This window comes from Phyllostomus hastatus, unplaced genomic scaffold (assembly GCF_019186645.2).
Source record: "Phyllostomus hastatus isolate PE091 unplaced genomic scaffold, TTU_PhHast_1.1 phas_contig_283, whole genome shotgun sequence".
In the NCBI taxonomy this organism is placed as follows: Eukaryota; Metazoa; Chordata; class Mammalia; order Chiroptera; family Phyllostomidae; genus Phyllostomus; species Phyllostomus hastatus.
This window is the reverse complement of record NW_025333833.1, coordinates 9,932,906-9,945,669: the sequence shown is the minus strand read 5'-3', so window position 1 is coordinate 9,945,669 and position 12,764 is coordinate 9,932,906. Positions and strand designations below refer to the sequence as shown.

The window sequence follows — 12,764 nt, the reverse complement described above, 5'->3', positions numbered from 1 at the left end:
TAAACAGTGCCATTCTTCTCACTAATTTTTAAAAGTTCATTTTTATAAGGCCTGGCTGGCGTAGCTCAGTGGATTGATTGAGGGCTATGAACCAAAGTGTCACAGATTCAATTCCCAGTCAGGGCACGTGCCTGGGTTGCAGGCCACGGCCCCCAGCAACCGCACATTGATGTTTCTCTCTCTCTCTCTCCCTCCCTTCCCTCTCTAAAAATAAATAAATAAAATCTTTTTTAAAAAAGTTAGTTTCTACAAAACTGTTAACATGTAAGTTCATTGTAATTTTTAATTAATAATTATTTGTAAATACGTTTGAATTTCTATATCAATTTAAGTTCTTTGGAGTTTTCAATAATTTTGAAGATACAAAGCAGTCCTCAGACCAGAAAAAAAGAAAAGAAAGGGTATGGACTGCTACCTAAGAAAACCCGATCCCAGCTTTATGGCTGCGTACTGCTGGTGGAGACAGTGGTGTTCCCTAGCCCAGGCTTCTTAGGTTTGAGGTTCCTGGTTCTCAAAAAGGAATTTGTATTTACTTTACATAATTGATCAATTTTACATTCTTTAAAATGAGATACTGTTCTAGACCCCTCTTTCACTGCCTTCCATGATCATACATGACACCCACACGCACAGATAAACCGAGTGTCTTGTATGATGGGAATATGCGCACCTCCTCCTCTACCACATCAGCCAGACACCTGGATGGACAGTGAAGACAGTGGATTCACCTCTCGCCGCCTTAGGCCTCCCCCCTTTGTCTCAAATAGAGTTTCTCACTGCACTGCAGTACAGGCTGACGGGAGAGGAACGAGGAGGGACGTGCCCAGCACAGGGACTGGACGTGAACGTACCTTGTAGATGCACTGCAGACCGTGGAGCTCAGTGGTTTACTCAGCCGTGGCCCCGTAGCCATGTGGAGCCTGTATTTTAACACTCCGCCTTTTCCCTCTCATCAGTATTCCAGACGAAATATTGTCAGACACTTTGCTTCATTTTTGTTAGTGCTTTCTCTTCTGGTACTTGAAATGTCAGCGGGAAAAGGATGCGTGCAAATTCTGTTTTAAAGTGACAGACACCAAACACCCTCATTGAATATAGAGAACTGGTTAGGAAATCACAGAAGAATCAAAACAGATCTCTTAGTTTGGGCGCAGAGAAGTCATTATCTCTGTACACAAGAGACCATGCGGTTATAAAATGACTCTGTTTTTGGCTTATGTATGTGGCAGTGTTAGATAACATTTAAGTGGCGGATATTGGCCCAATGGGCAGAAGGAGACTTCTTAAAACTTTGTGACAATATCTGATCTAAAAGAACACTAGACCATAGCACTTATGGCCAAGTCCCACTCCAGCCAAGCAACACACCAGTCTGCTCAAGTGCACTGCTCAGCCCAGGAAAGTGGATGTAGGTAAAGCTGATGGTGTTGGGAAATCATCTCATGAGATTTGGGGTTTTTAAATGTCCCAAATAAAAATACTAACCTCTAAAAGATTAGCTGAGTAAGAGTAACCCTCCCTCCACCCTTTTTACCTCCCCCATGCTCCCCTCCAAAAAATAGAAAAGCCGTATTAGGACTTTTCCATCTAATGTAAATTACTGTCCCACCCAGTGGCAGCATGTGGGAATGTTAATGGCCCTTTAATTAATTTGTAGGGTTGCTTCTACTACTGCTTTTAGCACAGTCTGTTTGGAACATAATTAAATTTTTGTCCTTCTCAAACTTGATTATTATAGCTGCTTAAATAATGGCTATTTGATTCTGGACCTCAGCTGAGAACATAATACTTAGACTGTTACTTTAAAGTTCTGAACTTTGATATTTGCCTGTGAAGAGCCTTCTGTAAAGACTTTCATACACTTCTGGGAATGGTGGCTGCTGCCGAGGGTGGTGTGTGACTGTAAATGTTCACTTAAGCCATGCACAAGCTGGTTCCTGGAGCAAGCGGTCTGTGACTCCTCCCCTCTCCCCACCTTGATTTCAGAGAGGTGCAGAAGGCTGTCAACACTGCCCAGGGGCTGTTTCAGAGATGGACAGAGCTCCTCCAGGACCCCTCCGCGGCCACCAGGGAGGAAATCGACTGGACCACCAACGAGCTGAGAAACAACCTACGGAGCATCGAGTGGGACCTCGAGGACCTGGACGAAACCATCAATATCCTTGTTGGTGCTGCCTGTGCCGTTGGGGGCAAGAGGCAGAGGAGCGAGTTCCCATCCAGTGGCTTCAAGCACATAATTGAGCGTTTCCTGTCATAATCTATCGATGTTGTTCTTATTTGGACCATGACACACTTAATGTAATTGCCCAGTAGCTACAGTAGGGTGGCCAAATTCTCACATGATGTGTGGCACATCCTGTACCACGGGGCAGCTGGCGCAGCGGTCATGCACGAGGACCGACCCTGCAGTCGGATCAGGTGTTCAGGTGCGCGGTGCCTCCGTGTCCATTCCAGTAGAAAGTCAGGATAACAACCGTACCTCGTTCCTAGGGTTGCTGCACGTTTAACAGGTGAAGAGCCTATGAATGGTGCCCGACCCAGGGAGTTTCTGTACAAGTGTTAGTAGTCGGCACTGCATAAAGGTGCACACCTATATAGGAGTATTACCTTAGAGATGTTGGTAATTAGAGACCAAAAGAAAAGCCTTCTGTAGATTGCTTTTCCCTTTTCAAGAAGTGACGTGACAGTGCGGGTGTCCATTAGAGAGGCACCTTTTTTCGGAGAACGGCACTCAGTGACAGCACGCCTGCTGTATCATGCTAAGGGATGCCATCGATGTGAAATGGGTCTGCTGCCCTGACCGACGGACCAGAGGACTGTAAAAGCTGAAACGGCATGGCCTTTTCCACTGGAAACATCCCATTTAATCAAAACTTTAGATTGAAGACGTGCCAGTTGCATGGTCTGATGTTCTATTTTGTTTATTTTCTAAGTGAGATAAAGAAATCAGATTGTCAGGGTCACTCCCTAGTCGGCACAGGTTCATGCACAGTTGATGTGTGAACTGCATCATTTTTATTAATCTTAATGACTCCGGCACCTTCTGAATTATTAAAGGACAAGTGTGTTTTCTAAAGTGAATGGAACAAAATGTGAGGGGGTGGGATCAAAAGCACAGTTACAGGAAGATATATTTTCCCTCCAGGCAGGAGGGAAGAGAAAAGGATTGGGGAAGAGAGAGAAATTATCAGAGAAAGGATACAAGTTGCGATAAATATTCAGTTACTGAGTGTCTCACGTGCTGCACATTTCATTATTGCCAAGACTGGATTGATAAGCAGAACAACGTACCAGCCCTTGTAGAACTGACAGCGAGCGGCAGGGAGGGACTCGGGGGAACAGACATTAGTCAGACTGCAGCACAGATGTACACTGCAGACTCGGAGAGAACACTCCAGAGAGCCTTGTGAGTGTCTGCCATGGGAGCGGGGCAGGACCGGGCTGGGGTGAGGAGATTGGGGGGAGCTTTGCTGGAGAGGCCTCCATCTCTATAGATTAAGAAGCAGGGTTAGCTTCTCCACACTAGTGGAACAGTTTGGAATGGCAAATGCAAGAGGCTTGCAAAAGCCATAATGGGCAAGGTGATCTGGAGTCGAAAAAGAATAGACACAAAGTGCTGGCAGGCCCCTGGCAGAGCCCCACCAGGCCCCCAGCTCCTAACCCGGCAGCTGCCCAGGCCCCGGGGCCCCGGGTCCTCCTGCAGCGGCGGTCGAGGGAAGTCTAAGCCTTCAGAAATGTGGGGCCAGACCTTACTACCTGCCTGTGAAAAGCTCTGTGTTTTAAAACTCTGGGTTTGTTAGGCTCTTGATGATGACACGGCATTTCCTTGACTCTTTGACCCACGCATCGTGGAAGCAAATCCTAGGAAATTCAATCTCGATGCAACTGAGTTGAGCATAAGAAAATCCTTTATCACAAGCACTCGGCAGGTCGTCAGGGTAAGGAGTGTGACCTGGTCGTCCTATTTGTGTGAAAGTGGCTGAGCTTCTCAGAACGCTTTCCGTAATTGCAAACTAATACATCCATTCCGAAACCACTTTTTCATGTGAATTAAATGCCAGTTTCCCACTTAGAATTTCTCTAATTGAAAAAAAAGAAGACTGTCTCTAGTCCTGTTGCCAGGCCTATCTCCCAGAGCAGAAGCGGGAGCCTGCTGCTGGCTTCCGTGCCTCCCGCTCCTCCAGACCCGGTTAGCCACCTTTCTCCTTGCTGTTTCTCACCGTGCTCTGTTTCTGGGCCAAAAGAAGAATTGCTATTGTAGAAACCGTTTGGTTTCTTGATGGATTTGTAATCACTTTGCATTGTGAAGAGTGACTCTTCTGGGTTTGGACGGTGGCCTCTTACCATCTGAGTTTCAGCTTCTGGAACTCTCGCTGCCCGTGTTACTGACGTTTCTGTGTACCCCTGCTCGACAGGCTTCCGGGAGTCACCAGAGCAAGCGGGCACCCTCAGAGTGCAAAAACCAGTGCAAGTGAACACGTGTGTCATCTCAGATTATTTAGAAAATAACCTATTGTTTAAAAGCCCAAGCGAAAGCATCAGTTGAATAAAATCTTGTATCGTTGAGATACGTTTGTGTTTTGGAAGTGTGTGGCTAAGCCGTTTGATTAGCATAAGTAGATGTAAGACAACCAGCTGTCTTTAACATATGCACTAGAAAGCAGCTTCCTTGCATAAAAAAACTTGGGATCATATCAGCGCTAACATATGGCTTTGTAAGAGTCATCCTAGGCAGGAACCTTGGTATACGTTTGCCAAAGGCTTTATATCGTGTGATTTCCTTTTGAAATTTTTTCAAATGGTAGGTTGTCACAGAACTTTATTCTCGTTCCTTGTTTTACTCATCAGCTGCCTTTCTGTACACAGATATCTAAACTGTGTATAAATAAGCACTTTAATGGGGCAGTAAAGTGTTTGGAGCCCCAGGGCCCCCATCTCTGTAATGAGCATTTGGATTAGACAGTCCTCATTTCTAGCCAGTTCAGAAAGCTGTTCCGATAAGGAAGCTCCATTGTTCGGTGAGGTGTTTTTTGGTAAGTTAAGCAACTCCTCCGTTATTTATTTTATAAATCTAGTTTGCTTTTTTATTTTTTGTAATAGATTTTCTGAAGGACACTTCTGTAGTTGTTGGCATTTAAAATGGTACCTTGTAATGAAGCATATTTTTAAGAACTTTTTTTGAAATGTTTATTTTATTCTCATTTGAGAGAGGGGAAAGGGAGAGGCACAGAGAAAGAGAGACATTGATGTGTGAAAGAAACGTTGATTGGTTGCCTTCTGCACATACACTGACCGAGGATCAAACCTGCAGCCCAGGCATGCGCCCTGACCAGGAATCGAACCAGTGACCTCAGTTACAGGACAGCGCTCTGGCCGAGCCACACCGGCCAGGGCGGAGCATGTATTTCTTGACCTTATTCATTAGAGTTGTTCTTTCTGCAAGGTTGTACTTGTAAATTTTGCAAACTGAAATTCAGAGGTTAATATACTGAATGTTAAGTTAGTTGGTATAGTTGGAAGTAGAATCCAAAGTTTGTATTTCTAATATCAGAAACATTGTGTAAAGTGTAGTCTCCGAAAGAAGCATTCTAAATCAAATCCATACATCACAATGTTGTAGCTTTTGGAGCTGAGACCTAAACCAACCTCAGCTATACATGATCCCACTGAGTACACTAGGGCTCCTGTCATCTCGTTTCAATGCGAATGAAGTCTGACCGAGGTCCTGGAGAAGAGGAGGAAGCCACGCAGCTGCTACTCAGACGCACCCCCTCCAGAGCCTCAGCACTGCTGGTCTACCAGTCACTTGCCAGGGGTCTTGGGAGTTTCTAAAAGCCGAATAGCTCACCGTTTGCATCTATAAAGCAGTCTACTGGCCAAAAGAAAATTATAAAGTATTTTGCCAGCCTTTAAGAAAAACTATATTACAGTAATTTTGTATTCAGATCAAATCATTTTAAAGTGTATTGGATTGTGGTTATTATAGATGATAGCAAATTGGCTCCTATTTAACAAAGTGTTTTTTTCTTCACTGTATGTAATGGGTCCATTCATTTTTCTTTTCACACAAAATTATTTCTGGTGCCACTCTGGAAATTCACTGTGGTGTTAGAAATGGTCTACACTTCACATGAATCCGACTCAAATAAAATAAGTGACCTGCTTGTTGCATCACTATTGGAAAGCTTTTGCAGGTTCTCAGTGGAAACTACCCTAAAGTGTGTGGCTTTTCACATGTATTGTACTTGAAGACGCTGGCCCTCCAGCACAGGGGTTTGTGCCCGAGCCCCCAGGTGGCCACTCTATGACTGTGCGGCCTTGAGAAAGCACCTGGAGCCGTTGTGGAGCTCAGTCTGCAACTGTAAACGAGAGAGCAGCAGCTGCCTGGGTTCTTCATGAAAACTCAGTGATAATGTGTGTGAGCGTTTAATGGCGCTTCTGGCGTATTCCTTTCCTCTTCTCTCCTAATTAAATTTAAGTGCCCATGCCTTACCAGTGTGGCGTTGGTTGGGTGTCATCCTGAAAAGCAAAGAGTCACCAGTTCGATTCCCAATCAGGGCACATCCCTGGGTTGAGGATTTGGTCCTGGTCAAGGCCCGAACAAGAGGCAAGCCTTCAGTGTTTCTCTCTTTCTTTCTCTTTCCTTTCCCCTCTCTCTAAGAATAAATAAACAAAATCACCTAAAAATTTATAAATTTAGTACCCAGTTTACCGCTGTTTTAAAGGGACATTTTTCTCTTTAATTCCTTTACTTTTGGAACTTAAAAAAGTAAAAAAATGCTGTCTTTTTGTTTTAAAAAATGAACAAATTATGTGTATTTTGCTAATGCACAAAATGTTGACCGTGACTGTGTCTCATCTAAGGATATGTGTTTGTTCTTGGTCTTCTCCTTACCTCGTTAGGACATGAAGGACCAGATGTCAGCCTCATCCGTGCAGGCATTAGCTGAAAGGAAAAACAGACAGGTGAGCAAGCATCTGAATACATGGTATCAAATCAAACACATGGTTAAATACTGGAATTTCAAAATGCTGACATCTGGGTAACGTGCGATTGAGCAGAAGCCCTGTGCTTGCTGAGCCTGGAGGGAGGCCGGCAGTTGCGGCAAGGCCAGTCGCCAGCCCGCCCCAGCTCCACTGCCGGCTGCCCCCAGCCTGCCCACCCTCCATCCCTCCCGGCCTCTGCTTCTCTGCTCTGGGTTTCCCAGGGCCCGTGCTTACTCTTCTAGTTCCTACCACACGGCCATTTATTCTGCACCTGCTGGGCACAGCCTCTGTGCCAGGTTCTGTTCAGGGCTGTAATTGCTTAGTTACTTGTCTTTTTCTCTGCTGGACTCCAGGCTCCTTGATAGTAAGGAGGGATTGTGTCGTGGTTTTCTGTTTTTTGGTGATGGTGGTGGTGTTCATTTCTATCTGTTATTACATGGCATACCCCATAGAACTCAATAGGTATTTCATGATTGAAATTTTATGAAATTTAAAATGAAATGAAAGACATCTTAAATGTGTGTAAATTTAATGTGTTACATTTTTCATCATATTATTTTTTTTGAGGTGAGGTCCAGTTTTTATGTTTTCACAAATAAATTATGAAACCTAATACATTTCAGAAACCAAAGCACAGATGTTGACACATCTAAAAAAAAGGTACAAGAGGGCAGTTCTTGGATTTTAGGTATATTTTTACAATTAGACACTTTGATAACTGACAGAAATTCCTTTCCAACAGATAAAAAATACAGTCCTTTTTAAATAATATATAACAGTCCCCTAAATTATAGACTTGATTTAAATTTTATTCAGACTACATAAAGTTTCCAATAGTCCATTTAGTAGATTCTTAGGAAGTCAGCTCACTGTTTTTAACTAACTAGGAATCAGGAATCAGTCCATGATGTAAATTTCTGCTTTGCACCTGTGGGTGCTTGTTGACCCACTTCATTCTGAAAGCAAACATACAAGCTCAGCGAAGTAGCAGGGCTCCAAGTATCACCTCGCTCAACCTTCCCGGTGCCTGCCCCTGTATTTCATTTTTCAAGTCATTGTTGACTTGAAAATGAGGGTGGGCAGGCTGGGGTTGGTTTTTCCTTCCTGTCTACCTTCCTTGTGACAGTGACGTAGTCACACCTGTCTCTCCTAGTCTCCAGGTAGTGTAATTGAATGAACAAATGAAATGTGCATTTCGAGTCCCTAGAGTCTCTGTAGCAGAGCCAGCAGATGTTTTAAATCCTGACCCGAGACCAGCTCGGGGCAGAGCCATCCGCAAGATCCCTTGGTCGCCTTCGTACCCGAGTCGGTCACCATCCAGCCTCCTAATTATACTTAGGCCCTGCTCTGCTGGAAGCTCCCAGACATCCCGATCCTCCTCCCATAACCACATCAGAATTATGCTCTGCATCCTGAGCCCCGGAGTCTAGCCCCTGAGGGGGGCCGTTTGACCAAATTCACCTCTGAAAGTCCAATGAGGAGGTCAGCTTTGTTGTTGAGGGGCTTTGGGGGGCTTTTCAGAGAACCAAGCAATCAGGCTTTTAATAGTTCCAGAAATCAAAAGCACCTGTAAGAAGATCTGGCAACTAGAAGAAAAAAGAACCTGAGTCACCAGCGGGTTCTGGTTCTTTGTGCAGCGCTGGTGCGAGCTGGCACTCTGACCAGCTGGTCAGAAAGGTTCGCAGGGGTCCCAGTCACCAGCAGCCTACACTGAGCACTCACCTTCCTGGCTGGCCTCTGCATGCACGGAAGACACTCCCCAGTTCATCCTTTTCTGACTACAGACTTCCTTGAATTCTTACTGGGGAAGCTGACGCTGGCATCTAGATGCCCTGGTGGCGAGACTGAGTTCAGGGCAGGCACTCGCCCAGGTTACTGGGGTCAGTCAGGCACCCAGTGTGGCCGTGCCTGCCTGGTGGAGCTGCCCCCAGCTCCCCATCGGTGAAGCCTGTAGCCTTCAGTTCAGCGGGCGGGCACTGGGGTTTATTCATGGGCTAAGCTGCACGCACGTGGATGGCTCCTGGGCTCTTACGCCTTCTGTGTGTGAGACTGACTTGGCTTCTTGTCGTTCTAAGAACCACCTTGTCCCTTTCAAAACCCAAAAACCTCTTGGGTCACAGGACTCCAGATCTCTGGAGTCACTTAGACCAGAACCTGGGGGTCTCTGGTGAACTTCTGAAGGTGCTAGGCAGAGCTGGCCTGGAGACTAAGTGTTTTTAGATCTTCAAGTGTGTACAGGTGGGCATTTGTTGACTTACAGTTGACATCTGTTTGCATTTTAATGGGACAAAGCCCATCTGTGAGTCCCATTGGTTGAGCCCAGGGACAGAGAGCCCCTCCTGGCATCCCTTACATTGGACCCACAGGAACCAGCCTGCACCACTACTTAAAGGCGGCCTGGGGAAGTAGATGGTGAGCAGTGGGAGCACTCTGTGTCTCCATGATGGAGCACGTGTTCAGAGACCGTAACCCTTCGTCTCCCCTTCCCCCTCGGGCCCCTGCCCCACCCCCGCAGGCACTGCTGGGAGACAGTGGCAGCCAGAACTGGAGCACTGGAGCACCGGACAAATATGGGCGCCTGGACCGCGAGCTCCAATTAGCCAACTCTCATTTCATCGAGGAGCAGCAGGCTCAGCAACAGGTACTGGGAGCCGCCCGCTGAGGACGGGTGTGGAGGCAGGCGCCTCCCCAGTTCTGCCAGCCACCGGGCTTCGCTGGTGACAGGCAGGCTGGCCCAGAGCTCGCCCTGCGGCCGCCCCTGCCCACCTGTGTGATGACGGCACATACAAAGGGTTTCCAAAACCTCCTCTAGACGCGCACGACTGTTTCCGGAGAGCTGGGCTTGATTAGGCCTCTTAGGAAAAGCGGGCCATGCCTCCAAAACAGACCAGGCCCTAACTTAAAAACGAAAACAAAAGAGCCCCTCTTCCCCAGCCTCCACTCGTTTACTCAGTTTTTTGTTCGTTTTTAAAAAGGCGCACTTTCAGAAAAATTGAGTCCTGGTTTTTTTCATTTATAATTATTGCTGGTTTCATTACATATAAAAATGGTTGCTTTAGTGGAGGTGAAGGGTAGAAGGGAGGTTAATTACATCTGTGTTGTTACTTCTGATGTGTAGTCTCAGTGAAAAAAGCTAATAATAATACACCTGAGGATTTGAAGATTGTCTACCAGTTGAAGCTACTGGTTCTTAAATATTGTATTTTATGTATTTTTATATAGGTTATGTGTTCTTTGTCCATTAGCATGTTTGCTTACCCAGCTGTCTGCTAAAATTGATGTTAATAAAGTTTGTTTTTTTTTTTTTAACAAAAAGTGAGGAGGCTCCCACACAATTGAGTATTTATCACGAAGCAGTGGTCCTTGAGGTAACTCACTGCCGGGCCTCCTCTGGTTTGTCCTTGAGGAGGGTAGGAAAGGACTGTGTGTGTGGTTTTCCCACGTCCAGAGATTTGCCAGCCTCCCTTGTGTTTACGTCTGTTGTGGACTGAGACCTTGACCCTGGCAGTGGGCATCCTCTTCCCGGCACCCCCGTGTCTCAGTGGTCACTGTGCAGGTGCTTTTGGCCACTGTCTGTTCCCTTGCCGGACTCCAGCCAACCAGAGTAGATCCTTCGTGGTGGTTTCAGACCCGCTGACTGTTCCCAGTTGGAGCAGCAGGCGGTATCAGTAGCTGCACAGTTCGGCCTTTTGAGCAGTGTGCTCTTGAAGGCGACGGTCTGGGCCTTTGGTTTCTGGGCTTTGCTTCTGAGTGTGAGTTGTCCCGAGTTGGCAAAGCCGCGAGCAGCTGCTCGAGTGCTGGGCTTGGAACCAGGTAATATGGATTTTAATTGCTTGTTTCCGCTTCTCCGGCACCAGCTGATCGTGGAGCAGCAGGACGAGCAGTTGGAGCTGGTCTCTGGCAGCATCGGGGTGCTGAAGAACATGTCCCAGCGCATCGGCGGGGAGCTGGAGGAGCAAGCAGTGTGAGTCCGAGACGCCCCTCTCGGGCTGTGGGACTGAGGTTGAGAGCCATCCACAGGGCCCCTAGCGAGCCTGACTAGTAAACCCCAGAACTGCTTTATTTAGAGTTACGTTTTTATTATGTTTTACAGACTAGCCTCTCCAAAAGCAGCAAATTAACAGGGTTTTAGGCAGTTATGATTATTATTTTTCAGCACCTGCAAAAACAGACGCAGGCTGCTCTGTGCAGGCACTTGAAGTGTTGAGATGGGGGGGATGTGAGGCAGACGTGGCCGTGTGGCCCCTGTGGGGACCTGCGTCCCCAGAGGGTAGGTCGTGAGCTTACCATCATCCCATGGCTGTCCCACTGCATCGAACAGAACTTTTTGCTTTGCATCTTAAATTTCAGCTTTATGAGAAAAACTTAAAAAGTTAACTCCAATTAATAAAAAACCTTCCCCTTCAAAAATCAAAAGTAAAAACACACAAGGAAACACAGCTGGGTTTGTTTTTCCTTAAGCACGGTCTTTTTAAACTCTGAAGTATGACACCAAAATCAGCATTCTTAAATGCTACTACATAATACTTTTGCCATTTTAGTTTCTTTTTCTGAAACGAAAGACAGACAGTCCACCAGGACGTGTCAGGAAGTCTCCTGACCCCGTTCTGTGTTCAGCGGTGCGCGCGCACTCACCGTCACAGGTTCTGGCCGGGCCCTGCCGTGGGCGGCTCTGGGCACGAGCAGAAGAGCAGACGGAGCAGTCAGCATCTCTGCCTGCGGAGCCTCCCACTTTCTGGGCGGACGGGACTCGGCGGGGTGGAATGTGCGTCACTGAGGGGTGGCGGAGAAGGGGGGGGCTGCTGTGACGGGCAGGTTCCTGCTGCCCAGAGAGCCCTGACTTAGCCGAGCACACAGTTTTCTCTGCAGAGGCGTTCAGGTGTTTGACTGTGGGGACCGCCCCGGGCCCTGCGCGGGTATCGGCTAATATATGGCACATAAAACGCATTACTTTTTTTAAATTCCAAAAATTCTGAGTTCAAAAACCTGTCTGCCCCAAGGATTTCAGGCAGTAGGCTGGGGACTTGAATCCCAGCGGTGTCTGCCTCACGTTGCTAGAACCCAGGCCCAGATTCTGATCTAATTCCGTGACCGGCGCATCGCCGAGGCTGCGGGTTTACCAGCTGCCTTCTGCGTCTGCTTCCCTTTGCAGCATGCTGGACGACTTCTCACACGAGCTGGAGAGCACGCAGTCTCGGCTGGACAACGTGATGAAGAAGCTTGCGAAAGTATCTCACATGACCAGTGGTATGTATGGTGTTTAAAGCACGAGAACTCTTACCTAAGTCCGGACACAGTTTCAGGGGTTCTGGCACGTGTGCCCCACCACCTCCCTTTCCTGCGCACGTTTCTCCGCAAGTGCTTGGTGGTTGTGGTTGGCGGCTTTTCTCCTGATGGAGTGACTTTCTTTGCAAGTACAAAATCCTTTTGTATTTTATTTTTTCTCTAATTCCTTGCCAAAATTTTAAAACAATAATTAAGGAGCCATTTGCTGTTTCTCCTGCACTGACTTCATTGAAAGAAAAACCCTCACCATTTCAGAATAAGGTGCCCTTGCGGATCAAACTTAAATTCATAGTAAAATATTCTAGCAAATTAGCACCAGGATGGAGATGAAGAAGTAACATTTTTCAAATTAGTTACTATATAGGAAGATGTGTCCCAGTGTGTCTGTTTTTTTATTACTACAACCAACCTCCCCTATTACATGAGAAATAACATTTTAAATGGAAGAAGGTCCAGTTCTGTTTTTTGTTTTCTTTACTTGGTGGGGGCGG

The 12,764-nt window shown here is 46.6% G+C and overlaps 1 protein-coding gene across 1 annotated transcript in view; it reads left to right on the top strand.

The window, feature by feature from the left end:
* STX6 (syntaxin 6) overlaps nt 1-12,764 on the top strand; it is a 29,462-nt gene that overhangs the window by 7,508 nt on the left and 9,190 nt on the right. The window contains exons 2-7 of the mRNA XM_045838445.1: nt 1,987-2,156; nt 3,844-3,938; nt 6,904-6,966; nt 9,503-9,628; nt 10,845-10,951; nt 12,140-12,234. Of these exons, the coding sequence (XP_045694401.1) occupies nt 1,987-2,156; nt 3,844-3,938; nt 6,904-6,966; nt 9,503-9,628; nt 10,845-10,951; nt 12,140-12,234 (656 nt within the window). The remainder of the gene's footprint in view (nt 1-1,986; nt 2,157-3,843; nt 3,939-6,903; nt 6,967-9,502; nt 9,629-10,844; nt 10,952-12,139; nt 12,235-12,764) is intronic.